General features: G+C 37.6%; 3 protein-coding genes across 4 annotated transcripts in view; 1 reads left to right on the top strand and 2 right to left on the bottom strand.

The window, feature by feature from the left end:
* Positions 1-26076, bottom strand: part of alpk1 (alpha-kinase 1) — an 859942-nt gene that overhangs the window by 754841 nt on the left and 79025 nt on the right. The window lies entirely within an intron of this gene.
* The window catches only part of si:cabz01076231.1, a 758238-nt gene that overhangs the window by 282955 nt on the left and 449207 nt on the right, over positions 1-26076 (bottom strand). The window lies entirely within an intron of this gene.
* On the top strand, positions 12887-24514 carry epdl1 (ependymin-like 1). Of its 2 annotated transcripts, none has more exons than NM_001293702.1 (6): positions 12887-13006; positions 14927-14961; positions 17237-17371; positions 18178-18364; positions 21104-21191; positions 23076-24514. In NM_001293702.1, exons 1-6 carry the CDS (start codon positions 12925-12927, stop codon positions 23188-23190), a joined length of 642 nt encoding a protein of 213 aa, NP_001280631.1. In that variant the 5' UTR covers positions 12887-12924; the 3' UTR covers positions 23191-24514. The 2 variants fall into 2 exon arrangements, with proteins under 2 accessions (NP_001280631.1, XP_073762155.1); XM_073906054.1 differs by lacking the exon at positions 12887-13006 and adding an exon at positions 13358-13430 and having other exon boundaries at positions 14759-14961.

Here is a 26076-nt window from a genome sequence, read left to right on the forward strand (position 1 = left end):
ATCCGGACACGTTGACAAGATTATACCCTTGGGTATCGAAATTTGGTACCGAACGAAAATACTTTTTCTACTGTGGAGAAATATTTTTTCGGTCGGTGCTTAAAAAATATCAAACTCGATACCCAGCCCTAACTGTGTGACCTCATGTTGTTTCCATGTCACTTCTTGCATGTTTGTTTGAGAGACGTAGGTTGTAAACTAAAAAACAATAGCCCCTTTCACACATACAGACCTTTTCGGAAAGTTACCGACAATTTTCCGGAAAGGTCTGTTTGTGTGAACAGGCCCATTTTGAAAATACCGGTAAATTTGTTCTGGCTATTTTCCGGAAAGAGAAGTTGTAACATTAGCGCTAATTTGCCGAATTCTGCGCTGTGTGAATGCAGAAAAAAGATTGCCGGAAAGCGCAGCCGTTTAGAGCTCATTTCTGGTTAATTATGTCAGAATTTACCGCTATTTTGGAATAGATGTGTGAATGGTCTTTTCCGGAAAAATTCCGTAACGTCCTCGCCTGTGTGAACAGCACTTTTTTTAACTTATACCAGTATCAGAAGTCGTTCCGGAAATTTTCCATATATTTACCTGTATCACTGTGTGAAAGGGGCTGATGTTGTCAGCAACAGCGACTCGAAAAAGTTTATCTTGTTCCCAAATACAAATATTTTTGAAGTATTTGTTCGAAATAAGTATTTGTAAAAAAAATAAACTATTTGTGCTTTTCCGAATACCATATTCCAGTTCAGGTCAACCCCTACTTTCTACACACATGAGAAGCATTATCTCTTTGAGTTGTTTTAACCCAAATGCCATTGCTGGGTCAAAAATTAACAAACCAAAAGGTCTTGAAAAAAAATTTATTTAAAAATGATTCTTGTTAGTGTACAGATAATGGATAAACATAATTAAACTCTTCACAGAATTCACAGTACAACAGGTTTCTATTCTGACCAGCAGGTGGAGCCAACAGACAATCATACTTTCATAACCAAATATACAGTAGAGCGATCAGCAATCAGTCTGCTCAGTCAGTGAGGAATTAAACAATCAATAAAAAACAAGCAGCAAAACCTCAGACACAAGTTCATGATCACTAGTTCAAGAACAGAAATTAGCTTGAGTTTAAAGGCTCTAAACAATGAACCATATGACAACAGAAATATCTCAATACATACAATAGTTATGTAAATCTCATATCAATTTCTTCAGTTTATAAGCCATCATTGAGTCTATTTGTTTATGTATGTAAATAAAAATGTATTTTTGTATATATGAATTCTAGTAATATTATTGATTATTATGCAAATGTTTATATGATTTATTTGCAATAAAGCTTGTATAGTAATATTTTCTATATTTTATTGGATATATGAGAGATTTGCTTTGTTTATCAAACATTTGGATCGAATTGAATCTGCATTGTAAACATTTAATAATAGTTTAAAAAGTGCTTATATTTTAAGCTTAGTTACAATACTCCCAGACATCATTATGCAAATCCATAGATTTTTTTTTTTTTTTTTTAACAAAATTCTGTGCAAAAAATGTCTGCAGATTCTGTCTGGCCCTGCTTACAGTGTATAATAATGCTGGCTTGTCGTAACACTAAATTTGGCTCATATGGAGATCATCTGGGTTTAAAAGGGCTAATACAAAAATTAGTTATTATTACAACTTTTTAGTTTTAGTAGTATACATCAGTAGTTAAAAGTACATTATACTACTGTTTATCAGCTATGTATAGTTAACACAACAGTAAGCTGCAGCATTCATTAATAAAGAGCTGCAAATAATGCAGTATAACACACATCAACCATAGTATCGTTCAAAAACACTATAGTATTTACTATAAATCGCTATAGTGAAAAGCACACAAATTGCGACCTAAACACAAGAAAGTACATAGCACAACAAATAAATCTAATTTTAAGGTTGTTCATATGAACATTACAGGGATTTCACTTTTTCATGGCCACCAAATTCAATTACTTTTTAAATCACTAATATTTTAAATCGAGTGCCTTTGTAATTCACACAGCCCCAGCATATGTAGCACCATGAAACTTCCTGTACTTAACATTTCACATTTCATTTACACTTGATGAGCAATTCCAGCATTAATGATGTGAAATTTGAAATAAAAAACTTAAAACATAAATGCACATAGAATTATGTTAAGAAATATGTTAATATTGTATTGAAAAATCTGTTTATATTTTCCAAAATATTAATCACAGAGTTATTGAACAAGAAAAATATAAAAATCTGTAACCATTTCTTATATGAGGAAAATAAAACATGTGTTATGGGTGTGACCAAAAAAAGGTCTGCGAGTTTACAGTACACAACATACTTTCACAACCCTACAGAAACAAAGCTAATCAAAAAGAGCAGAGTTGCTCTCTACAGAACAAACATGATTGACTATATTTTTTTTGTCATTTATGAGGGAAAAGCTTTACTATGGATGTAACATCTCTCTGTTATGGATGTGACAAAAGTGAAATACTTCTGTAAATCAGATTTAATTGTTTAAAAGTAATGATTTGGGACATGTTTGAGTATTTTTACAGTATACTGTCCAAAACAAAACTATACACTAACTGTGAAAACTTAATTTTTTCAAGGCAAGGCATGGAATTGCTCTAATACTTACATTAAATGTCATAACGATGATGTTTTGAATGTCATTTTTAACAATGTGGATCGTTTCAAAGTCATCTTCAAAGAACTTTAATTTAATTAGATAAATTCTGTACTGGCAATATTCAAATGCAGTTTCTGAAGTTTTGATAAAATGCATTATTAATTCTTGTATAAGATTGATATATAATATGGATTTTAAGATTATTTAAGATTATGGATAATTAAGATTTTAAATTCAAGCACTTTCAAGAACCTGGGTTTTATTTTTAATTACTTTCCATGAATTCATATGTGAGCATTGTATTGAAATGTCAGTTTATATTTTCCAAAGCAACTAACCACACAGTTATGGGATCAGAAAAATATATCAGTCTGTAAACATTTATTATACTTTAAATGAGGAAAATAAACATGCGTGATGGATGTGACCAAAAAAAGTTAGCGAGTTTACAGTCTACAACATACCTTGCAGAAATTCAGTGAATTAAACTAAACAACCCAAGAAAAACAAAGCTAAAGGATTTATTTTATTTAACATTTTTTGCATCTATTTATGCTTCATTATGGATGTGACAGATGTGAAATTGCTACTCGTGTGAGTTTGGTAAATCAAATATAATTGTTTGAAAACATTAACAGAGACATTTTGTGTATTTTTTTCAAAACTGTAACAATATTTTGCTGAAAACGTTATATTTTTCATGGCAGAGTTTACACTTGCATACAGTTGCTCAAGTATGAAAGTGAAGCACATTCAACAAGCGTGCGAACACATATTAGTATTGCAACGATGACCCAGCACACCTCATACATGACTGTAAACCAGATTGAAAATAAAGGAAAACCAAAACTAATATTTTTTACTAATAATATACTTGAATTAAAGTAATTTGATCGTCGATTAAGGAGTCGCGCAGATTTGAATAATAACGTTACTCAAAGACGTAACGCTAAACCTGAATTTCATTACAGGTCGCATGTAGGCCTAATTACGGTTACTGGTTCAACAAGTGACCACAACTGAATAAAACAATACACAAAGGTAAATGTCTTCAGACACGGCTCAAACACGCTTTAAACATGACCCAATGCTAAATAAGATTATAAACCGCTAGTGGGCTAAAGCTCATGTAAAACCAAACACAACAAACATCTGACAGAAACTCTTCCCGCGCATTCTCCTCACAAAATCGACCGTGGCGTCAAACATTACATGCTCTCAGATCGCCAACATTAGAAGAGGTTACATGTTTCTTACCTTAAAGTTGACGACGGTGACTTTTAACGCGGCAATTTGCGATGACTAGCATACATAACGCCAACTCGACCGTTAATGGCGGGTTGCCAGATGTACGCAACAAAACAACGCAGTGGACGCGTTTCACAAGATGACGCGTGTAACGGTCACCGGTGGAGTAAATCCTTGACAGATTTAATATTTGGATTTTATTATTATTATTGTTGCACGTTTATAAAGTTATACGTTCTAATATATCTTCTTTGCAAAAAATAAAAATAAATAAAATAAAAATTACTTTCAGGCTGGGTCATATCATTTGACTTTCTTTTCTCTTCTGGCTGCCTTTATTAGTCTCGCACTCTATTTGTTTTTCTTTTTTAAAAATCGTAAAAACACTATCCTGTAGTATTTTTTTTTATTATTTGAGCAAACAGCAAAAGAAAATAAATATTTGTGGTACTCTCGCATCTCTATATTTACCCAAATCATGATGACTTCACTGCTGAGGTACACTGATTTGGGCTCATAATTCAAAATGTGGCGATTTAGTGGCGCAGTAGGTAGTGCTGTCCCCTCACAGCAAGAAGGTTGCTGGGTCGCTGGTTCGAGCCTCGGCTCAGTTGACTTTTCTGTGGAGTTTGCATGATCCCTGTATTTGCATGGGTTTCCTCCGGGTGCTCCGGTTTCTTCCACAGTCCAAAGACATGCAGTACAGGTGAATTGGGTAGGCTAAATTTTTCGTAGTGAATGAGTGTGTGTGGATGTTTCCCAGGGGTGGGTTGCGGCTGGAAGGGCATCACGTGCATAAAAAAAGTGCTGATAAGCTGGCGGTTCATTCCACTGTGGCAATCCCGGATTAATAAAGGGACTAAGCCGACAAGAAAATGAATGAATGAAATGAATGAATTCAACATGTACCACTGCCCTTTAGAGTATTATTAAATAGGGTGGCACAGTGGTTCGCACTGTCTAGAGAGAGACTTCCATCTTCAACTCAAGTAAAAGAACAGATACTCATGTTAAAAATGATTCTGGTAAACGTTGACGTTCTGACTACACTTTTGTACTCAAGTAAAAGTAAAGAAATATGGCCTAAAGTGTGTACTTAAGTAAAAAAAGTATTCATTTCTATACTTGTTTTAGTTTCACGGTCATAACTACAAAGCACATGATGTATCAGCTCTTTAAATATTGTAAAGTATCTCACACTGTTGTGTCTTAGTTAATAATATTAACAATAAAAATAAAGACATAAAAATCGTGTAATTATACATTTGACCACCCTTATAACTGTTCATACCATTACCAATGCATGATCACACCCAGCATATTAGACTCAAATGTATCTTAATAGACGTCTATGTTCACAAATGGAAATTAACAGCACATTTACAAGTACAGAAATTTCCCACTGTTTGGTAAAATTAAGCATTTTATATATACAGAAACTGGTTTTCTGAGAATCACTTGTCTGCGGGATGTTAACGTGTTCCGGAAACATTCGAAAATGCTTGAGTTGAATCTATTTTAATTTATTGTCAAGGTTTGAAAAGTGCTTAAATTTTAGATAAAGTGCTTGGAATTGATTGCAAATGTAATTATTTTGCTTTCATAATAATGCATCTTTGCAAATATTCACCTATTTAAATATTTACTATATTTACCTATATATAAAATGTAAAATTACTCATTCATTCATTCATTTTCTTGTCGGCTTAGTCCCTTTATTAATCCAGGGTTGCCACAGCGGAATGAACTGCTAACACATCCAGCAAGTTTTAACGCAGAGGATGCCATTACAGCTGCAACCCATCTCTGGGAAACATCCACACACACACACACACACACTCATACACTACAGACAATTCAGCCTACCCAATTCACCTGTACCGCATGTCTTTGAACTGTGGGGGAAACCAGAGCACCCAAAGGAAACCCACGCGAAGGCAGGGAGAACACGCAAACTCCACACAGAAATGCCAACTGACCCAGCCGAGGCTCGAACCAGCGACCTTCTTGCTGTGCGGCGACAGCACTACCTACTGCACCACTGCTTCACCCCATGTAAAATTACTGGATGCAATGTTAAGTCCACTGGAGTTTGCTCGTGTGCCTATAGCGTAATCTGCGCAGGTAGCAGCACTATCCCATCTCTGTCATTTTAAAGCAGAGGGGGGAAAACATGCGTGGATGTTGTTTTTAAAACATGGTTTAAAGATAAAAGCTATAAATGCTTGACAAAAATATATCAATTCAATCACAAAGGTGCTCAAATTGTGCCATGAAAAGAAATAATATAGATCGCACCACAAAACACATCAAAAGGAAATAGCGAGCCCGATTTAAACATGTAAGGAGTAGACAGTGCAGATATTTGTGTAAAATGTAAGGAGTGAAGCAGAAAGTTTTCAGAAAAATAAACCGTGGAGTGAAGTACTGATACCAGAAGAATCTACTGAAGTACAGTAATGAAGTATTTGTACTTCGTTACATCCCATCTCCGCACTGTTGCCTCAGAACAAGAAGGTCGCTGGTCGAGTCCTGTGTGGAGATTGCATGTTCTCCCTGGTAATAGCATGCGTTTCCTCCAGGTGCTTTGTGTGTGTGTGTGTGTGTGTGTGTGTGTGTGTGTGTGTGTGTGTGTGTGTGTGGTAATGTTTCCCGGTACTGGGTTGCAGCTGGAAGGGCATCTGCTGTATAAAACATATATGCTGGATAAGTTGGCGGTTCATTCTGCTGTGGTGACTCCTAAATGTGGAACCTGAAGGAAAATGAATGAATGAATGTCATCAAATGCATTAAAGAGGACACCAATGCCATTTTACATCTGTCATTATGGTGATACACAGTTGTCTGTAGCTCCGCCCTTTTCTGAATAGAGCACATCTCATTTGCATTTAAAGCGACAGTCACCAAAACACCACAAAGCCTGGAAGGGTCAGTTCCAGAGAGCTGGAGAACATTATCTGTGTGCAATTCTCAGCTTAAACTTCACTTCAAAGGCCACAGGTGTCAAACTCAGCTAATCCGCAGTTCTGCACAGTTTAGCTTTGACCCACATTAAACACACCAGATCCAACTAATCGGGTATATGGCGAGCTACTGTTGTTCCCATACTGATAAACTTCCGGTGACCCGTTATCGTGAGTTTTTTTCCATTTTATACGGTTCCTTTAACAGCATCGATGTTGTAATGTCATTAAAATACAATCAATTAAACAGACTTTGGCATTCATTTAGGTGCTCAAGCGTAAAACGAGACAAAATAGCGTTTACTCACACGCGCCCGTCAGGATTGGCAGTCAGGCGCAGAAGCTCCATTGAATATACTGGAGTAAAATAAATGCTCATATTACAAAGACATGGCGGGGGAAATGTAATTCAATGCAGTGCTTCTTGTACAATCTGAGACCCACTTTATATCAGATATCACCCAGCCAGTGGAGATCGCTGATTTTTAAAGAAAACCGATTTTGCATTGGCATACATTGCATTTTTTAAACCTTTGGGTAATTGTGTTGAAGCAGGGTTGGGACTAAACTGTGCAGAGCTGCGGCCCTCAAGGAAGTGAGTTTGACACTCCTGGTGCATCAGAGACTTGTTTTACATCTTAGGGGCGGAATGAGTCACCATTAGGATTTACAGCACAGATAGCACTGTGTATATCACTGCCATTATGTCTATGGCTGCCATTGTGTCTAAAGACACAAGATAGATGCAACCAATGCAGATTAAAACGAGACAAAAAGCCGTTTACTCGCACACGCCTGTCAGAATCGGCAGGCTAGCGCAGAAGCTCCATTGAATATACTGGAGTAAAATAAATGCTCATATTTTAAAGATATGTCGGGGGAAATGTAATGTAATGCAGTGCTTCTTGTACAATCTGAGACCCACTTTATATCGGATATCACTCAGCCAGTGGAGATCGCTGATTTAGAAAGAAAACAGACCTTAAGCGCGCCGTTTTCGCAATGGCAAACAGTTCACAGGAAGCGCTTTACCCAGGTTACTGCCATATAAAAGTCCCATTAGCATGCTTCGGCATATACCCCATTAATCTGGGGTCACCACAGCAGAATGAACCGCCAACTTATCCAGCACATTTTACACCGCGGATGCCCTTCTAGCTGCAACCTATCACTGGGAAACATCCACACACACACACACACACACTACAGTCAATTTAGTTCATCAATTCTCCTAGCGCATGTTCAAGTTCAAGTTTAATTTATTTATATAGCACGTTTCCAGCTGCCACAAGGCCAAACAAAGTGCTTTACAGAGAAAATACAAAATCAATATGGGCATAATAAACAAAACAGCAATAGACACATCATGTAAAAAAAAGAGCATACACCGTTTAAAATAGATTATACAGAACAAAAAAGGTTTGGTTTCAAAGCCTAAAGAATGTAATAGTCCCTTTAAATAACTCTGCCTAGTTAAAAGGTGAAACCACAGCTGACCCCCGGTGCGCAAGTGTCTGGATGGAGCGCAGGTCGCAATCAGTTGAGATAAATAATGGGAGCCCATGCCATGTAAGGCTTTATAGACAGAAAGAAGAATTTTAAATTCCATTTGATTAACGCAACATTGCCCGTATCTGACCCAGCGTTGTGGTTATAAAAGCCCAGCATTTCTCTTTAAGTAAACTGATCCAACCGAAGCTCAAACCAGCGACCTTCTTGCTGTGAGGCAAACATGCTTCCCACTAAGCTAGCATAACACCCTTTAAATACCCTTTAAATACTGTATAATTATACTAATAATGCATTTTATTTAAAGGTGCCTTTCATGACACTCGAGGTCACCGTACAGGACAGCTAGAACAATCAATTCAAATAAATCACAATAAAAGCAATAGAAAACAATACAAACTTTCAAAATGCTGAAGAGAATGGGCTTTTCTAAACAGATGTGTTTTGAGTTCGGATTTAAATTGAGAAAGAGAGTCTAAATAATGGAGATCAGGAGGGAGTAAGTTCCAAAGCTGAGGAGCAGAGTGGCTGAAGGATCTGCTCCCCATGGTGACAAGGCGGACAGAGGGAACAGTGAGGTGAATGGAGGAAGGAGACCTGAGTGTTGGAGAAGGTGTGGTGATCCATTCATTCATTTTCTTGTCGGCTTAGTCCCTTTATTAATCCAAGGTCGCCACAGCGGAATGAACCGCCAACTTATCCAGCACATTTTTATGCAGCGGATGCCCTTCGAGCTGCAACCCATCTCTGGGAAACATCCACACACACACATTCACACCCACACTAGTACACTATGGACAATTTAGCCTACCCAATTCACCTGTACCGCATGTCTTTGGACTGTGGGGGGAAACCGGAGCACCCGGAGGAAACCGAATGCAGGCAGAACATGCAAACTCCACACAGAAACGCCAACTGAGCAGAGGCTCAAACCAGCGACCTTCTTGCTGTGAGGGGACAGCACTACCTACTGCGCCACTGCCTCGCCCAGGTATGGGGACATGAACAAGATCAGCAAGGTATGGAGGAGCGAGATTGTGGATGACTTTAAAAGTAAGAAGTATTTTATAATACATTCTGAAAGAGATGGGAAGCCAGTGAAGCTGTCGTAGAATGGGTGTGATGTGACAGAGCGAGCTTTTGTGATAATGCAGTGTTTTGTACCAGTTGTAATTTATGAAGAGGTTTTTTTAGGGAGGCCAAACAGAAGGTACAGTAATCTAAACGGGATGTGACTAAACTATGAACAAGAATGGCAGCTGAGTGAGGTGTGAGGGAAGGACGTAAACCATTTATATTTGGAAGGTGGAAATAGGCGGACGGGGTGACATTATGAACATGTGCAGTGAATGAAAGGGTGCTGTCGAAGATGACCTCCAGACTCTGAACCTGAGGGAAGGGGGTAATGACGGAATCATCTGTGGGAATGGAAAAGCTAATTGAGTCATGATGCAAACTCTTTTGAAGCAAGTGATTGTTTTCATGAATGGATCGACTCATTTGCTAAAAACATTAACTCAGACAGAGTTGCACATGCATATGAATATATTGAACATTTTAACAAAACACTCTAAAACATGCTGGGCTGTCATAACCCAACGCTTGGCCAAACAAAGACAAACCCAAACATTATTTTAAGAGTTTCTCTTTTAAATTTAATAGCAAAGATTAACCCAACAATGCCCAAATCTGACCCAACGTTGTGCCTACAAAAGCCCAGCACTTCTCCTTAATTAACCAACTGCATGCTTTTTTCACTTACTGAAGTGTACAGACTATAAACAGCTGCCAGTTACTGAGAGATTCACATGATCACACATGATGACTCTACACACAGTAAAGCCGGTTCTGCATTGGGAAATATGTGGCTGACATTCAGACTCCATCATCTGACTGTGACATAACTGATGTGCAGAGGCGTCATGTGACGGAAACCAGACCAGCTTCATTCCAGAGCTTCAAAACAAACACACACTCCTGTGGAAACACACACAGACACACACACACACACACACACACAGACACACACACCTGGCTCTTAATTGTGTCTCTCTTTTCCCAGTGTATTTGACTTCATGTCATGTAATTTGTTTATCTCTTTGCATAAAAAGCTTATACACACAGTGTCATTCATAAATGAGTTCTCCCTCACAGATCTCTCTTTGTTTTTGTGTAATGTTTTAAAGTAATATATTAGTGCAGAGGGTCACAGCAAGAAGGTCACTGGTTTGAGTCTCGGCTGTGTCAGTTGACATTTCTGTGTGGAGTTTGCATGTTCTCCCCGTGTTGGCGTGGGTTTCCTCTGGGTGCTCCGGTTTCCCCCACAGTCCAAACACATGTGCTATAGGGGAACTGATCAACTAAACTGGCTGTAGTGTGTGTCTGAATGAGTGTGTATGGGTGTTTCCCAGTGATGGGTTGCAGCTGGAAGGGCATGCGCTGTGTAAAACATATGCTGGATAAGTTGCTGGTGGTTCACTTCATTCCACTGTGGCGACCCCAAAAAAATAAAGAGACTAAGCCGAAAAGAAAATATATGAATGTTAGTGCAGATAGATTAGATTACTCAGAAGCAAATACAGAACTGATAAACTAAAATCACTACACACACATTAATATGTTGGGAAAATATTAAATACATTTTAATAAACTGGAAAAATCCAGAGAAACATAAAAAATATTTTCTTGAGTCGCAATTTTGTCGTGTGTAATGATTTTTCCTGCAGTACCTGGTTTGAATGCAGATGTATTATCTCTGTGTTCCTAAAGATGTTCATTGACCACACTCTTATTAATGCATATAACTGTTTAATACAACGCATCTGTTTAAAAATGCACCAATACATATCTATCTTCACTGAGAAACTGATAAAAATATTAATTTTACAAAGCAGGTGTCCTCATTTATGCTGAGCACTGTGTATACACTGTAAAACATCTATCATTTCTCATTTGCGGTTGTGATTTGTGATTATGGGATGTTGATCTCTGCTCTGTCTGCGTTGGATATTGAAAATTTAACTCTAAGGTTTAACAAAGTGTGTTTTATTGACATTTTAGAATTTTGAAATAATAAAAATAATATCTAGAGAAATACACTCACCGGCCACTTTATTAGGTACACCTGTCCAACTGCTCGTTAACGCATATTCTAATCGGCCAATCACATGACAGCAGCTCACTGCTTTTCGGCATGTGAACATGGTCAAGAGGATCTGATGCATGTAAAAGTGAGCATCAGAATGGGGAAGAAAAGGGATTTAAGAGACTTTGAACGTGGCATGGTTGTTGCCGCCAGACGGGCTGCGCTGAGTATTTCAGAAACTGCTGATCTACTGGGATTTTCACACACAATCATCTCTAGGGTTTACAGGGAATGCTCCGACAAAGAGGAAATATCCAGTGAGCGGCAGTTCTGTGGGCGCAAATGCCTTGTTGATGAGGTCAGTGGTCAGAGGAGAATGGCCAGACTGGTTCCAGCTGATAGAAAGGCAACAGTAACTCAAACAAGCACTCGCTACAACCGAGCTCTGCAGAAGAGCATCTCTGAACACACAACACGTCCAACCTTGAGGCGGATGGGCTACAGCAGCAGAAGAGCACACCGGGTGCAGCTCCTGTCAGCTAAGAACAGGAAACTGAGGCTACAATGATGTGGGGGAGATTTTCTTTGGGTCCATTAGTACCAATTGAGCATCAACGCCACAGCCTACCTGAGTATTGCTGCTGACCATGTCCATCCCTTTATGAGCACAGTGTCTCCATCTTCTGATGGCTACTTCCAGCAGGATAACGCAGCATGTCATAAAGCTCAATCATCTCAGACTGGTGTCTTGAACATGACGATGAGTTCACTGTACTCAAATGGCCTCCACAGTCCCCAGAGCTCAATCCAACAGAGCGGCTTTGGGATGTGGTGGAACGGGAGATTGGCATCATGGATGTGCAGCCGACAAATCTGCAGCAACTGTGTGATGCTATCATGTCAATATGGAGCAAAATCTCTGAGGAATATTTCCAGCAGCTTGCTGAATCTCTGACACCAAGGATTAAAGCAGTTCTGAAGGCAAAAGGGGTCCAACCCGGTACTAGTGAGGTGTACCTAATAAAGTGGCCGGTGAGTAAGTCTGTAACAAAAAAAATGTGCTGCAGTTTATTACAAGGTTTCTGTAGCATAATATTAAACATCAATCCAGACAATATAGCACTGCACACTATTAAATAGTTTTTTCCATCTTTTTTGTGTGTTGACAGATCAATATCCCATAATGCAAAAGCAGAAATAAATGGGGGAAAATAAGACACTGTACAATGTGTGTATAAGTATAAATGAATGAATGCAGGAAGTGATTCAGCAGATTGAGTATGTAAACAGAATACGGATTGAATGAAAAATGAAGCAGCTTTCTGACTCCAGGTCAGTGTTTATAATTCACAATGTGACACTGAAGACCCGGCAGTGGATCCCGGACTGAACTCAAGAGCTGTGTATGAGGAAGTGTGTGTGTGTGTGTTTACTGTCAGACAGCAGCTTAACTCTCCACATTGTGTGTGTGTGTGATGATGAAGCTGCTGCTGCTGTTTGTTGCTCCGCTGCTCTTTCTGACCGTCTGCTGTTCTGCGCAGAGACCACACCAATGCCGTAAGTCTGCAAATACTCTGAAATACTACACCCCTTTATAGTAAACACTGTGTTGTTGAGCTATACTATAGTACAGTGTATTATACTGCATATATTATAATCTACAGCATACTGTAGTATGAACTATAGTAAAACTAATAAACTGTGATAAATGCTGCAGTGTAGTTTAGTTTTTACTAAAGTAAAATGTAGTATAATGTACCCTATAGCTTATACTATTGTTTATTATTGGGTCATATATATATATATATATATATATATATATATATATATATATATATATGTATTAATATATCTGTGTTACCATAGCAACTATAGAATGCAAGCCAGCAGTACTTACATACTTTAAACATACTTCAAAAACACTAGAGCTTCTACTGTAGTTATAGTAATGTGGGGGGGGGACAGTATATATATATATACTGTCAACAAATCTGTAATATTACTCTTTTTTTTCCAGAAAAAAAGTTAAATAACGTCCATAAAATTACAGAAATTTACCGTAAAAAAAGAAAAAGTAAATTACAGAAATTTACCAGAAATATAAGTTTAAAGATATTTCTGTAATTAAATAAATAAATAAATAAATAATAATAATAATAATTTATATATATACATTATATATATATATATATATATATATATATATATATATATATATATATATATATATATATATATATATATATATATATATACATACATACATACATACATACATACATACATACATACATACATACATACATACATACATACACACACTCTACTGGTCAAAGGTTGGGGGTCAGTAGGATATGTAAATATTTTGAAATAAGCTTCTCCGGCTCACCAAGGCTGCATTTATTTAATCAAATGCACAGTAAACACTGTAAAATAGTGAAATGTTATTGCACTATAAACTAACTGTTCAACAGTAGATTATAATTTTATTTAATCGTTTATTCTAGTGACATTAAAGATGAATTTTCAGCTTCACTACTCCAGTCTTCAGTCACATGATCCCTCAGAAACTCTAATACTCTAATATTAATAATTACGAATATTATTATTACTATTAATAGTAATAGTATAATAGTAATACTAGTAATTAGTAATAAAAGCAATAATTTCTGGACTAATAATTTCATTTACAATAAGAAAGCAGGTATTTAAAATTTGAATAAATATTAAACTTTTTTTTTTTTTTTTTTTTTACATTCAATAAATGTCGCCTTGATGAAAACATGAAGAAAAAAAAAACTGACCCCAAACTTGATCGGTAGTGTATATATAAATATAAAATATATATTATAAAATATATACATGTTTAGATAAATCTGTACAATATGTACAAAACCATTTGTAATATTATCAGTCCTCAAGTAGATGTATTGCAGGACATAACTGATGTTGCTTTGTTTAGCAAGAAATTGGTTTAATTAGATTTTGATGATGTTTTTGCATGTGTCACATGTGTTGTTGTTGTGGTCAGTTTTTCAGCTCCTACGCTCTCAAAGTCATTCTGCATGAATCTATAAAATGCTTAAAATTGAATAGGATTTACTTCCTTGAATACATTTGATCACCATAATAAACAAATCGTCATGATTTACTGATCATATCACTCTATAGTGAATTTAATACATTTATAAACTCATAAAAGTCCCTCAGTAAGACTCCGGGGATGAGTATTTGAAGGAGTGCTCTATAAAAGCTTAATCTGAGGCAGAAATACAGCAGAATAATGAGTATGCCATACGAGTGCACCAGAGTGTTTTGGTATTTTAGGTATTTTTCAGGTGACCTTCAGTGCTTCTGCTTTCAGAGTAAACAGTGAAGTGAAATCAACTGAACAACAATACAGCACCCCCCCCCCTCCTCTCATAACGTCTTTTAAGAGTCCCTAAAGTGTGAATGCTGTGATCTTGTGTTTTGCAGACAGTCCACCGCTGCTGTCCGGCAGTCTGAGTGTGGTGAGCCTCTGTTTACATCATTAAGATCATTTACAGTACTAACACTGAACGTTTACATGACGGTCCTGCTTGGTCATTTTGGAGACTGAATAAGAATATACATGTAATAATGAGCAGGATAATGTACATCCAGCCAGTGTTTATCGTGATTATTACATGTACATTTGAAATACTTGATTCTGTTATGACATAACACTCACTGGCCACTCCATTAGGTACACTTTACTTTACCCCCGTTTGCCTTCAGATCTGCCTTAATCCTTGGTGTCAGAGATTCAGCAAGCTGCTGGAAATATTCCTCAGAGATTTTGCTCCATATTGTCATGATAGCATCACACAGTTGCTGCAGATTTGTCGGCTGCACATCCATGATGCCAATCTCCCGTTCCACCACATCCCAAAGCTGCTCTATTGGATTGAGCTCTGGGGACTGTGGAGGCCATTTGAGTACAGTGAACTCATCGTCATGTTCAAGAAACCAGTCTGAGATGATTGAGCTTTATGACATGCTGCGTTATCCTGCTGGAAGTAGCCATCAGAAGATGGAGACACTGTGCTCATAAAGGGATGGACATGGTCAGCAGCAATACTCAGGTAGGCTGTGGCGTTGATGCTCAATTGGTACTAATGGACCCAAAGAAAATCCCCCCCACACCATTACACCACCACCACAATGCTCGCTTTGAACTGCAGCAGATCGTCTTGACCATGTCTACATGCTTTACGCCCCATTCAGTGCTTCAGCGTCAACGTTTGACAATGGGCATGTTTTAAGTTGGGGATGATGTGATCGTCATAGCAGTGTCAGCCAATGAAATTCAGTCAGCAATAGGCCACTGTCTGAGCTAGTGTATTTGCATACAGCGATCTGATTGGCTGACGCTTCCGTCGGCGTTTGAAAACTTGAGCAAGTCCCAACTTGTGTAGCAAGCAACGCCACTGAACCGGCACCGATGGATCCACAATGCAGTTCGACAACACCTGATGTCACCCATTCAAAGTGAATGTGAAGCGTTGAAGCTGTATCGAGTTGCTGCCATGTGATTTGCTGAGCAGTTGGACAGGTATACCTAATAAAGTGGCCGGTGAGTGTAATTGTGTTATGTTAGGGCTAAAGTAGATTAACGAGGCTGTCATCTCAGAATAAATCTTGACAGGTTTATCAGCAGTTTAGTATGTTTCAGATTAATGTATAGTGTCCAGTATTATGTAATGATCAGGATAAAGTACATCCAGAAGTTTATTTTCTCAAAATAAAGCCTACAAAGTCTACAACAGTGCTGTGCTCCATGCCGGGTTGCTGATAAACCTGTCAGGCTTTATTCTGAGAGAACAACCTGCTGGATCTACTTTATCCCCAACAGAAAGTGCACCAGGCTCATCAGCTGCTGTTGTAAAGACTGAAAGGTTTATTGGCCATAATAACCATCCTGGATGTACTATATCCTGCTCATTACATGGATATTATTATTATTACTATTATTATTATTATTATTCAATTGCAAGATGGTGCCAAAGAGTTGAGAAATGTAGAGTGACAGATGAGTATTTATAGTTGATTTATAGCTTAGTGAAATTTTAAATTCTTTTTAAAAAAGTGATGTTTAATAGAGAACATTTTTATTGCCGGCAGCTAGCTCTCTGCAACTCTCACATGGTCGCCCACTGAAGCTAAGCAGGGCTGCGCCCGGTCAGTTCCTGGATGGGAGACCACATGGAAACTTTAGGTTGCTGCCGTAAGTGGTATTAGTGAGGCCAGCAGGGGACGCCCAACCTGTGGTGTGTGTGGGTCCTAATGCCCCAGTATAGTGAAGGAGACTCTATACTGCTCCTTGAGCGCCGTCTTTCAGATGAGACGTTAAACCGAGGTGCTGACTCTCTGTGGTCGTTAAAAATCCCAGGATGTCCTTGGTAAAAGAGTAGGGGTTTAACCCCGGCATCCTGGCCAAATCTGCCCACTGGCCTCCAAACATCCCAATATCATAATTGGCTTCATCTGTCTCCTCTCCACCTATCAGCTGCTGTGTGGTGTGCGGTCTGGCGCTGCACACTGGTGGTGGATGAGGAGATTCCCCCCTATTGTGTAAAGCCTATTATTATTACAATTATTATAGCATTTGTTATAATATTGAGTTACTAACACTGTATATATTCCCTAATGGCTAAATGATTGCTAGTACCTGAATGCGTCTGTATCATTAGGTTTAGCAGTGGTTTCTCAACGTAAACAGACTTATATATACATAAACACACACACACACGTGTTGTTTTCCAGAGCGCTCGAGATGGTCAGGACTGGGCGGTTGCCAAATATCGCTATGATGCGTTCGGGCAGCGGATCCGACTGTGGGAGTTTGGTGAAGTGGACAGTAAATCCTTCCACCTGAACATGCTGTTCCTGTTTCGAGAGGTAAAACACACACACACACACACACACACACACACACACACACACACACACACACACACACACACACACACACACACACTGTGAGAAACCGCACTGAGGAACTGGGGACAGTTGAGAGATACTGTACGTGTGAACCTCAGCGTGCAGCAGAGAGTCAGAGGAACAGAAAGCAGCAGATCCTCAGATCCTGCACACTTACTGTCTATATAGTGGAGAGATCAGCAGATACAGCACAACTCCTGCACTCACATGGCAGCAGAATCAATCTGGAGAAACATGTGCTGAGATCCCTGAACACACACACACACACACACACACACATACACACACACACACACACACAAGCAAACAATCTCTCTATCACACACACACACACACACACACACACACACACACACACACACACACAAACAAACAAACAAACAAACAAACAAACAGACAGACACGCATACAAACAAGCATGTAAACACACAATCTCCTTCTCTTACAAACACACAAACACACACACAAACAAACAAACAAACAAAAACAAGCACACAAACATGTCAAACACACACACAAGCAAACAATTTCTCTATCTCACACACACACACACACACAGGCACACACAAACAGACACGCATACAAACAAGCATGTAAACACACAATCTCCTCCTCTTACAAACACACACACACACACACACACACACACACCAAACAGATTGAAATGAAAACCAGTGGAATGTCCCCACAATTCACAAAAACAAACATGTGTATGTATGCATGTATGTATATATGTGTGTGTGTGTGTGTGTGTTTGTGTGTAGGGTGTTGTTTACAGCATGAACTACAAGAATGAGACGTGTCAGAAGAATGCCCTGCACAGCTCCTTCCACCCCTCACGGATCCCCCGTAATGCAACACTCCTGGCGCAGGTGATTCTGGGCGGCTCGTCGGCTCCAGGTGAAGGTCTGCTGGTCAACACCTGGACAGGAGACGTACCTGAGACTCAAGGTAAACACACATACACACACACCATACACACAGCACTTACAGAAACACTGCACTCTTATCAGGAAAGCCACTGCAAACACACGCTGTATTTACTGAGGGTTTTCATCTTGCTTCTTGTCCAAATATCTCAAAATCCTTAAATCAGGAAACATTTTCTAGACAAGCACAAGATGTTGTGTTGTGTTCAGAAATAATGAGTCAGTCAGTTTTTCTATTTTAATAATAATCATACAATCAATATCAAAATAATCATCAGTTGCAGATTTGAAGACTTGATTTCCCTCCTAATTATGACTTTTATCTCATAGTTGTTTTATTGTGTCACATTCATTTACATTTATGTGCTTTATTTAGCATTAGCATAAGTTTTACTTTTCATATTCAACATTCTACATTAGGAGTCAACAGCTCTGTAAAAATATCTGATAATAATAGGATTATCTCATAATTTCGTTGCACATTATTGACGTTTTAGCTCATAATAATGATTCAGCATGCCAGAAGGTTTGTTTTTCACACAAGACAAATACCAGTGGATTATAATATGCATTACATTGAAAAAAATATCTACATTTTGGTTACAAAAAAAAAAATCTGACAATTTTCTGATTATTATCTCATAATCATCTTTTATTGCACAGATTAGATGTTTCCCTCATAATCATGACAATGTCAGAATAATGACATGCCAAAACTGGGATTATTTAGAGTCTTTAAAACTGTTTTTAACTTGTAGTTTGGAAGCTCAAAGTCCACTATATGGAGAAAAAAACCCTCTGAAAATGTCAATATTTTAATCTGTTATCTCATATTTGTCTTGTCACATCTTTACAACTGAAATCTTATGTCTGACATCTGAAAGCTTAAACTTTATCAACGAGCTCAGACTTTTAATCTTCTTTTTTTGACTTGATTGAATATTGTCCTCCTGATTATGACTTTTATCTCATAATTGTCTTTATAGGTCACAATATTGACGTTTTAGCTCATAATTATGATTCAGCATGTCATACGGTTTGTTTTGCACACAAGAAAAATGGCATAATAGATTATACCATGCATTACATTAATAAGTCAACATTTTGGTTAAAAAAACTGACAATTTTTGAATTATTATCTCATAATTGTCTTTTATTGCACAGATTAGATGTTTTTTCCTAAATAATGACAAACTAAGGCTGAGATTATTTAGAGTCTCACTCACGACTCAAAACTCCTTTTTACGTTTAGTTTACTTGTAGAAGCTCAACTATTAAAAGTCCACTATATGGAGGAAAAACCATCTCAAAATGTCATTATTTTGATCTATTATCTCATATTTGTCATCATTTTAACTTAGATCTCATATCGGACATCACTTTTTGATTTGATTGAATATTGTCCTCCTAATTATGACTTTTATCTCATAATTGTCTTTATGTCAAAGTATTGACATTTTAGCATATAGTTATGATTTAGCATGCCAGAAGTTTTGCTTATCACAAAAGACAAATGCCATAGCAGATTATAACTTGCATTACATAAAAAAATAAAAGTACTAGAAGTCCACTAAACCACTAAATAGAAAAAAAACCCTCCCAAAAACCTCATTATGTTGGTCTTTTATCTCATATTTGTCTTCAGGCATCATTTAGACTCTCATATCATCTCAAAGCTTAAACTTTATCAATGAGCTCCGTCTTTTAATCTTGTATTTTAGACTTGATTGAATATTGTTCTGCAATTTATGACTTTTATCTCATAATTGTATTTATATGTCCCAATATTAACGTTTTAGCTCATATTTATGATTTAGCTTGCAGGACAAATGGTATAGTATGATATAATATGCATAACACTGAAAAATAAAGAACTAAAAGTCCACTAAATGAAGGGAAAACCCTCTCAGGTGTCATTATTTTGATCTATTATCTCATAGTTGTCATCATTTTGACTTAAATCTCATGTCCGACATCTCAAAACTTAAACTTCATCAATAAACTCAGTGTTTTAATCTTGTGCTTGTAAAATAGTCCTGCTAATGATGGCTTTTATCTCATAATTGTCTTTATCAGTCACTGTATTGACATTTTAGCTCATACTTATGATTCAGCATGCCAGAGGTTTTGTTTTTCACACAAGACAAATGGCATGCTTTATATTTAGTTTTTTAGACTAGACTTGATTGAATATGGTCTTCCTAATTATGAGTTTTATCTCATAATTGTCTTTATATGTCACAGTATTGACACTTTAGCTCATAATTATGATTCAGCATGTCTTAAGAGTCTTTAAAAGTCCACTATAAAGGGATAAAAACATCTCAAAATGTCATTATTTTGATCTATTATCTCATATTTGTCTTCATTTTAACCTGTCTCACATACGACATCTCTTAAACTGTCAGTGAACTCAGATTTTTAATTCTGTATTTTTGACTTGATTAAATATGGTCCTCCTAATTATGACTTTTATCTCATAATTGTCTTTATATGTCATAATATTGACATTTTAGCTCTTAATAATGATTCAGCATGTCATAAAGTTTGTTTTTCACACAAGACATTGGGCATAATAGATTTTACCATGTATTACATTGAAAAACTTAATTTTGATTAAAAAAATACAGAAGAAAGCTATAAGGAAATGTTCTTTCTGGGAGTGAACTAATGCTAATTTGCTAATTGCACAAGTTTGAGACTTCTTATTGAGCTGAATGAGTCTTCACAATGCTTTATAACTGTGTTGTACTGTGTACAGGTAAATATGTGGCCACAGTGACTGAGTTCGGCTGTATCCCGGTGTCCACACTCTACTACACAGAACAGACCGGCTGGGTCACCACCACGTAAGATAACCCTCTTTGAACTAAACTTTGCAGGGCTGCAGCCCTCCAGGAATTGAGTTTGACATCCCTGATCCAAACAGAATAAGTAAATCCATCTCGAAAACCATTGATATCAGCGTAAAATCAAAATAAACCCTCATCATTTACTCACCCTCATATTCACAACACCAATCCCTTCAGAGAATCTTCATGAAGAAATGAAATCATCCATCTGAATCGAGGACTTTAATCCAGGTCTACTAATGGAGATATTACTGAAATGTCATACTATGAGTAAAATGAGAGAAATAGCCTTTCTAAAAGTGCTTATACAGTACAGATCAAGCATATCTTACATTAGTTCTGTTCGTGTTTAAGGGGATAGTTCACCCTACTTATTTAATCACCTTCGGTCTTCTTCAGCCGAACATTAAAGCAGATTTCGGAGCTGAATCTGTAGTTCTCTGAGCTTCATATAATGGCAGTGAATGGGTGACAGGTTTAATAAAGTAAAAATAAACACTTACGCTTTATTCACACGGGGCGTCAGCATCAACGCTTCCCCCTCACTTTGAATGGGTGACGTCAGGCGTTGCCGAACTGCATTGTGGATTCGTCGGCGCTGCTTCAGAGGTGTTGCTCGCTGCAGAAGTTGGGACCAGCTCAACTTTTCAAGCGCCAATGAAAGTGTCAGCCAATCAGATCGCTGTATGCAAATACACCAGCTAGACAGTGGCCTCTTGCTGACTGAATTTCATTGGCTGATGCTGCTATGACAAACGCGTCAGCCCCAACTTTAGACACGCCTTCAGTCAAGCAATGACGCTGAAGCCCTGTGTGAATGGAGCGCTAGAAACGAGTCCAAATCAATAGTCATGGCTACCGATGACACACTGAGATGAAATGATGGCTACGTAAAAAACGCAACAAGATTTTTCTGCATCACAATATGGAAAACAAAACCTTAAAGTCTGCATAATCCGGAAGATGTGACTGTTTGTTTTGTGACAGTTCCTAGAGAAACAGAATATTAAATGAGTAAACAGTGGGCGTGGCTTTTTTTTTACTGCGAGCTGATTGGATGTAGCAAAGTCATTTAGTGAGATGGGGAAAAAGGTTTGGAGAGAGTTATTACAACCTAACAGACTCCTCCTCCTCCTCACCATTTCTGTTTGTGATCAAAGCGATGACAGCTGGAGGGGCGTGGTTAAGATTGTTAGCCCCACCCACTACCCCAGACAGACCTAGGGCCCTATCATGCACTCGGTGCAATGTAGCACAAGGCTGGACGCAATTGTTGTTTGCTACTTTCAGCTTGGCGCAAGAGTCGTTTTGATGTTTTCCGCCACGCTGTTTAAATAGCAAATGCATTTGCGTTCATATGTGCGCCCATAGGCGTTCTGGTCTAAAAAGGGAGGCATGTTGAGGCGCATTGCTATTTTGAGAAACCGGGGGTTTCATGACAATTTGCTTTTGTATTATGTTATTATTATTTTAATAATTTTGTTTTATTAAAAGCAACACACCTATAACTCATTAAGAGAATAAGCTCAACCCTGTTAGACCATGCGCCACGGCGCAAAGCGGATTTTTCCGTCCTTAAAATAGCAAAAGTGGATTCTGACACGCCCTGAATGCGTTTGCGCCCTGCACTTTGCACATGGATCATCAAAATAGAGCCTTAATCTGAGAATTGAACTGAAAACCAAGATTTCAGTTCAAGTTTCAGTTTAGATTACAAGAGCAAACATAATGAAACGCAGAGATGAATTATTCCCCACGAAATTAGCAGTGTGAGCTAACAGCATCGACATGGCTAGTATTGATTTGATGTGGACTTTAACTGTGTTCCTTCATCCAGCAGTGTTTGCTTGGCCGTGAACTCGTATTGTTTGTGTTTTCCAGCTATTTTAACGCAGTGACGGGAATCCCGGACCCGGAGCAGTTCATTCCTCCCCCATTCTGCAATGAAACAGAAACTGAAGAGGACACGCTGGATTTCTTCAGCGCCTTTTTCTGATCACTCTGTGCTGCACGTTTAATATGATCTACACAGCGGTCAACTGATGAAGGCTTCTGGCAAACGCAGTCATTTTAACCCTCCAGCTTCCCCAAGGATATCTGTGGCCATTTAGAGCCACTTTATTTAGGCTTGTCCATAATCTGAGCAGTTTATTATATATTAGTAACACTTTACAATAAGGTGGTATAAGTTAATCTATTTGGTAACATGAACAAACAATGAACACATTTAATCCAGTGCTAGCTCATGTTAGTAAATGTAAATACAGCTGCTGATTGTTAGTTCATGTTAACTCACAGTGCATCTGCTAAGTTATTAATTTCATCAGTGAATGTTGATCTATGATTGTTAAATGCTGTACAAGCACTGTTATGAACCCTGATTGTAAAGTGTGACCTGTATATTGACATTTACAAGTTTATTATTTGAGCACACACAGACAAAGAGGGTTAAAGTGGTTGAAAGATCATTTTCTTTTCTGTTTTGTTTAAATAGTTTCTTTTAAATCAGTAATTTAAGGACTTGGCTATGTTTTATAAGTCTGCTATTTGAGCAAACACAAAAAAAACATGAGTTGTTTCAGCAAATCTAACTGTAAAGAGGACTTTATCATAACATCATTTTTCCTATAGGAAATGAATAGAGAACAGTCAAAATAAAAGCATTTGTTTAAAAATCTGTACTTTTAGAGGCATATTAATCACAAAAAAAAAACAATGCCAAAATAAAATCTCTAATTACGTAATTTGGAAGTTTGACCAATACATTTATATGACCTTATTTAGAAAATAAATGCATGAAAATTGGGTTCACACTTGAGATATTGAAGCCCGAAAGTGTCCAGAAGGTGGCTTTAGGGTTAAATAACTGTTTACATTTGCTCTTTATGATTCAATCTCCTAATAATGACAATCAAATGCGCTGTAAATCATTAACGAAAGGGAATTATACTTTAACGAATGCTGTGATTTCAGGTTCATTTATGTTTTGTAGATTTCTGACAATGAAGTAAAACTGTGTTGATGTTCTACACCTTCTCCTCATCTTTATAGTGTAAATGTGGGATTAAAGATCCTCTATTATAGTGATTCATCTCTAGATAGAGTTTCTAATGAATGAAGGATTTAAACAGCTGTCAATTAATCAATGCTTTCTGCAAATCAAAGCCATTTTAAATAATGCTTTACGTTTGTTTTGATGATTTAATCTCTGAATCACAGAAATAAATGCACTTTAAATCAAAGGGAATTATACGTTTAAAAATCTGCAATTTCTTATTCAAGTTTTATAGATTTCTGTCAATAAACAACAACAAAAAGAGCATTTTGTGTTTTGTTTTTTCCTCCAGAAGCTTGTCAAATGCATAAACCAGAGATGCTTAAACTAGTCCCCGCAGGTCAAGATTGGCCCATGTTAAGCTTTGGTTTGGCAAATCTGAGAAGAGAGGGAGAATTATCAGGATGGTTTATTTCTAATTTACTGTAAGCTTTCATTGCAACACAGGCTCATTCTGAATATGTACCCCATATACACTTCTGGAGATCACAAATTATGCAGCCAGAAGTATGACGGCATTCCTTTCCCGCTGTTACCAGTTTGTCTAGTGGCTCGCAGGACTTGAGACACAATAAGGAGTTGACCACGAACACAAAGCTCGACTCTGGCCTAGAATGGTTCCAGAAAGCAGGTAAGACAAAAACAAAAGCCAACAAATAAAATAAACAAGTAAACAACAGGGTGAGAATGTGGGAAGATCTGAAAACGTGGCAAAAATCAGGCAGCTGTGATGGCTTTTCTTTGTCGGGATTGCTTTTAAAAACACTATCGTCTGGGTTTTGACGGGGGGTGGGGGGGTATCAGACAAACAGTCAGTCAGTCGACAACGGCCTCTGGTGGATTTATATGAGAACAGCAGGCACGAATGGCACTATCGAGAGAAATTTAAGATCTGAAAAAGCTTACACAGCGGCCTCTGGTGGATAACCGTGAGAACAGCAGGCATGAATGGCACTCAGGAGAGAAATCTAAGATCTGAAAAAGTGTACACAGCAGCCTCTGGTGGATACACAAAAACTGCAATAAAAAAAAAAAAAACAGCTCCAGGGACAAATTTGGTGCTCTCCAGAAATGTATGCAGGGGTACATTTTCAGAAAGAGCCTGTGTTCATTTTTTTGTTTTCTTTTTTGCTAAGCTACAACAAACTGAAGGGAGCTGTTTCACTTAAATAAATCAGATTTTGTTTTGAAATGTGCGTACTGTCACTGGACGGATAGAGGACAATGCAGAGACATCAGTGAGCAAATGAAGGCAGATTCTGCTAGACTAGTGCACTCTGCATTCAACTCCACTGGGTTATGTTATGTTTTTTATTGTAATCAGCTATACTTGATCATTATACTGCATTAGTAATGTTTTTTATTGACTTTTAAACTCTATGAAATAAATAAGGAAATTACCTAAGGCAAGTGTCGGCCCACGGCTCTCAATGATTTTGGGCTTTTGGCCATTTATATGGAAAAGTTTGTGCACCCCTGGCATAAACTATTAAAACACTGAGCCAACATGATGATGACGAGTAAATCAACCAGTGATCATGAATATGTGCAATATTTCACATGCATCTTAACATTTAGAGGGGTTCCTCTGGAAAATAGGATCCTTTTTTTTATTCATCTACTCCAAATTATGTGAGCAGGGCACTCTGAATTCTGAATTTAAAGAGGAAAATTTCTGTAAAAATATGCTTTAATTTCTAAATAACAAAAATAAAAGGGACTTCAAATAATTTAAAGGAAATTATGCTTTTAAAAACTCTGCATTTTCTTGTTCATTCATTCATGTATTATAGATTTCTGTCAATAAACCAAAGAAATGCATTTAAT

This window comes from Danio rerio, chromosome 7, assembly GCF_049306965.1.
Source record: "Danio rerio strain Tuebingen ecotype United States chromosome 7, GRCz12tu, whole genome shotgun sequence".
NCBI classification, from domain to species: Eukaryota; Metazoa; Chordata; class Actinopteri; order Cypriniformes; family Danionidae; genus Danio; species Danio rerio.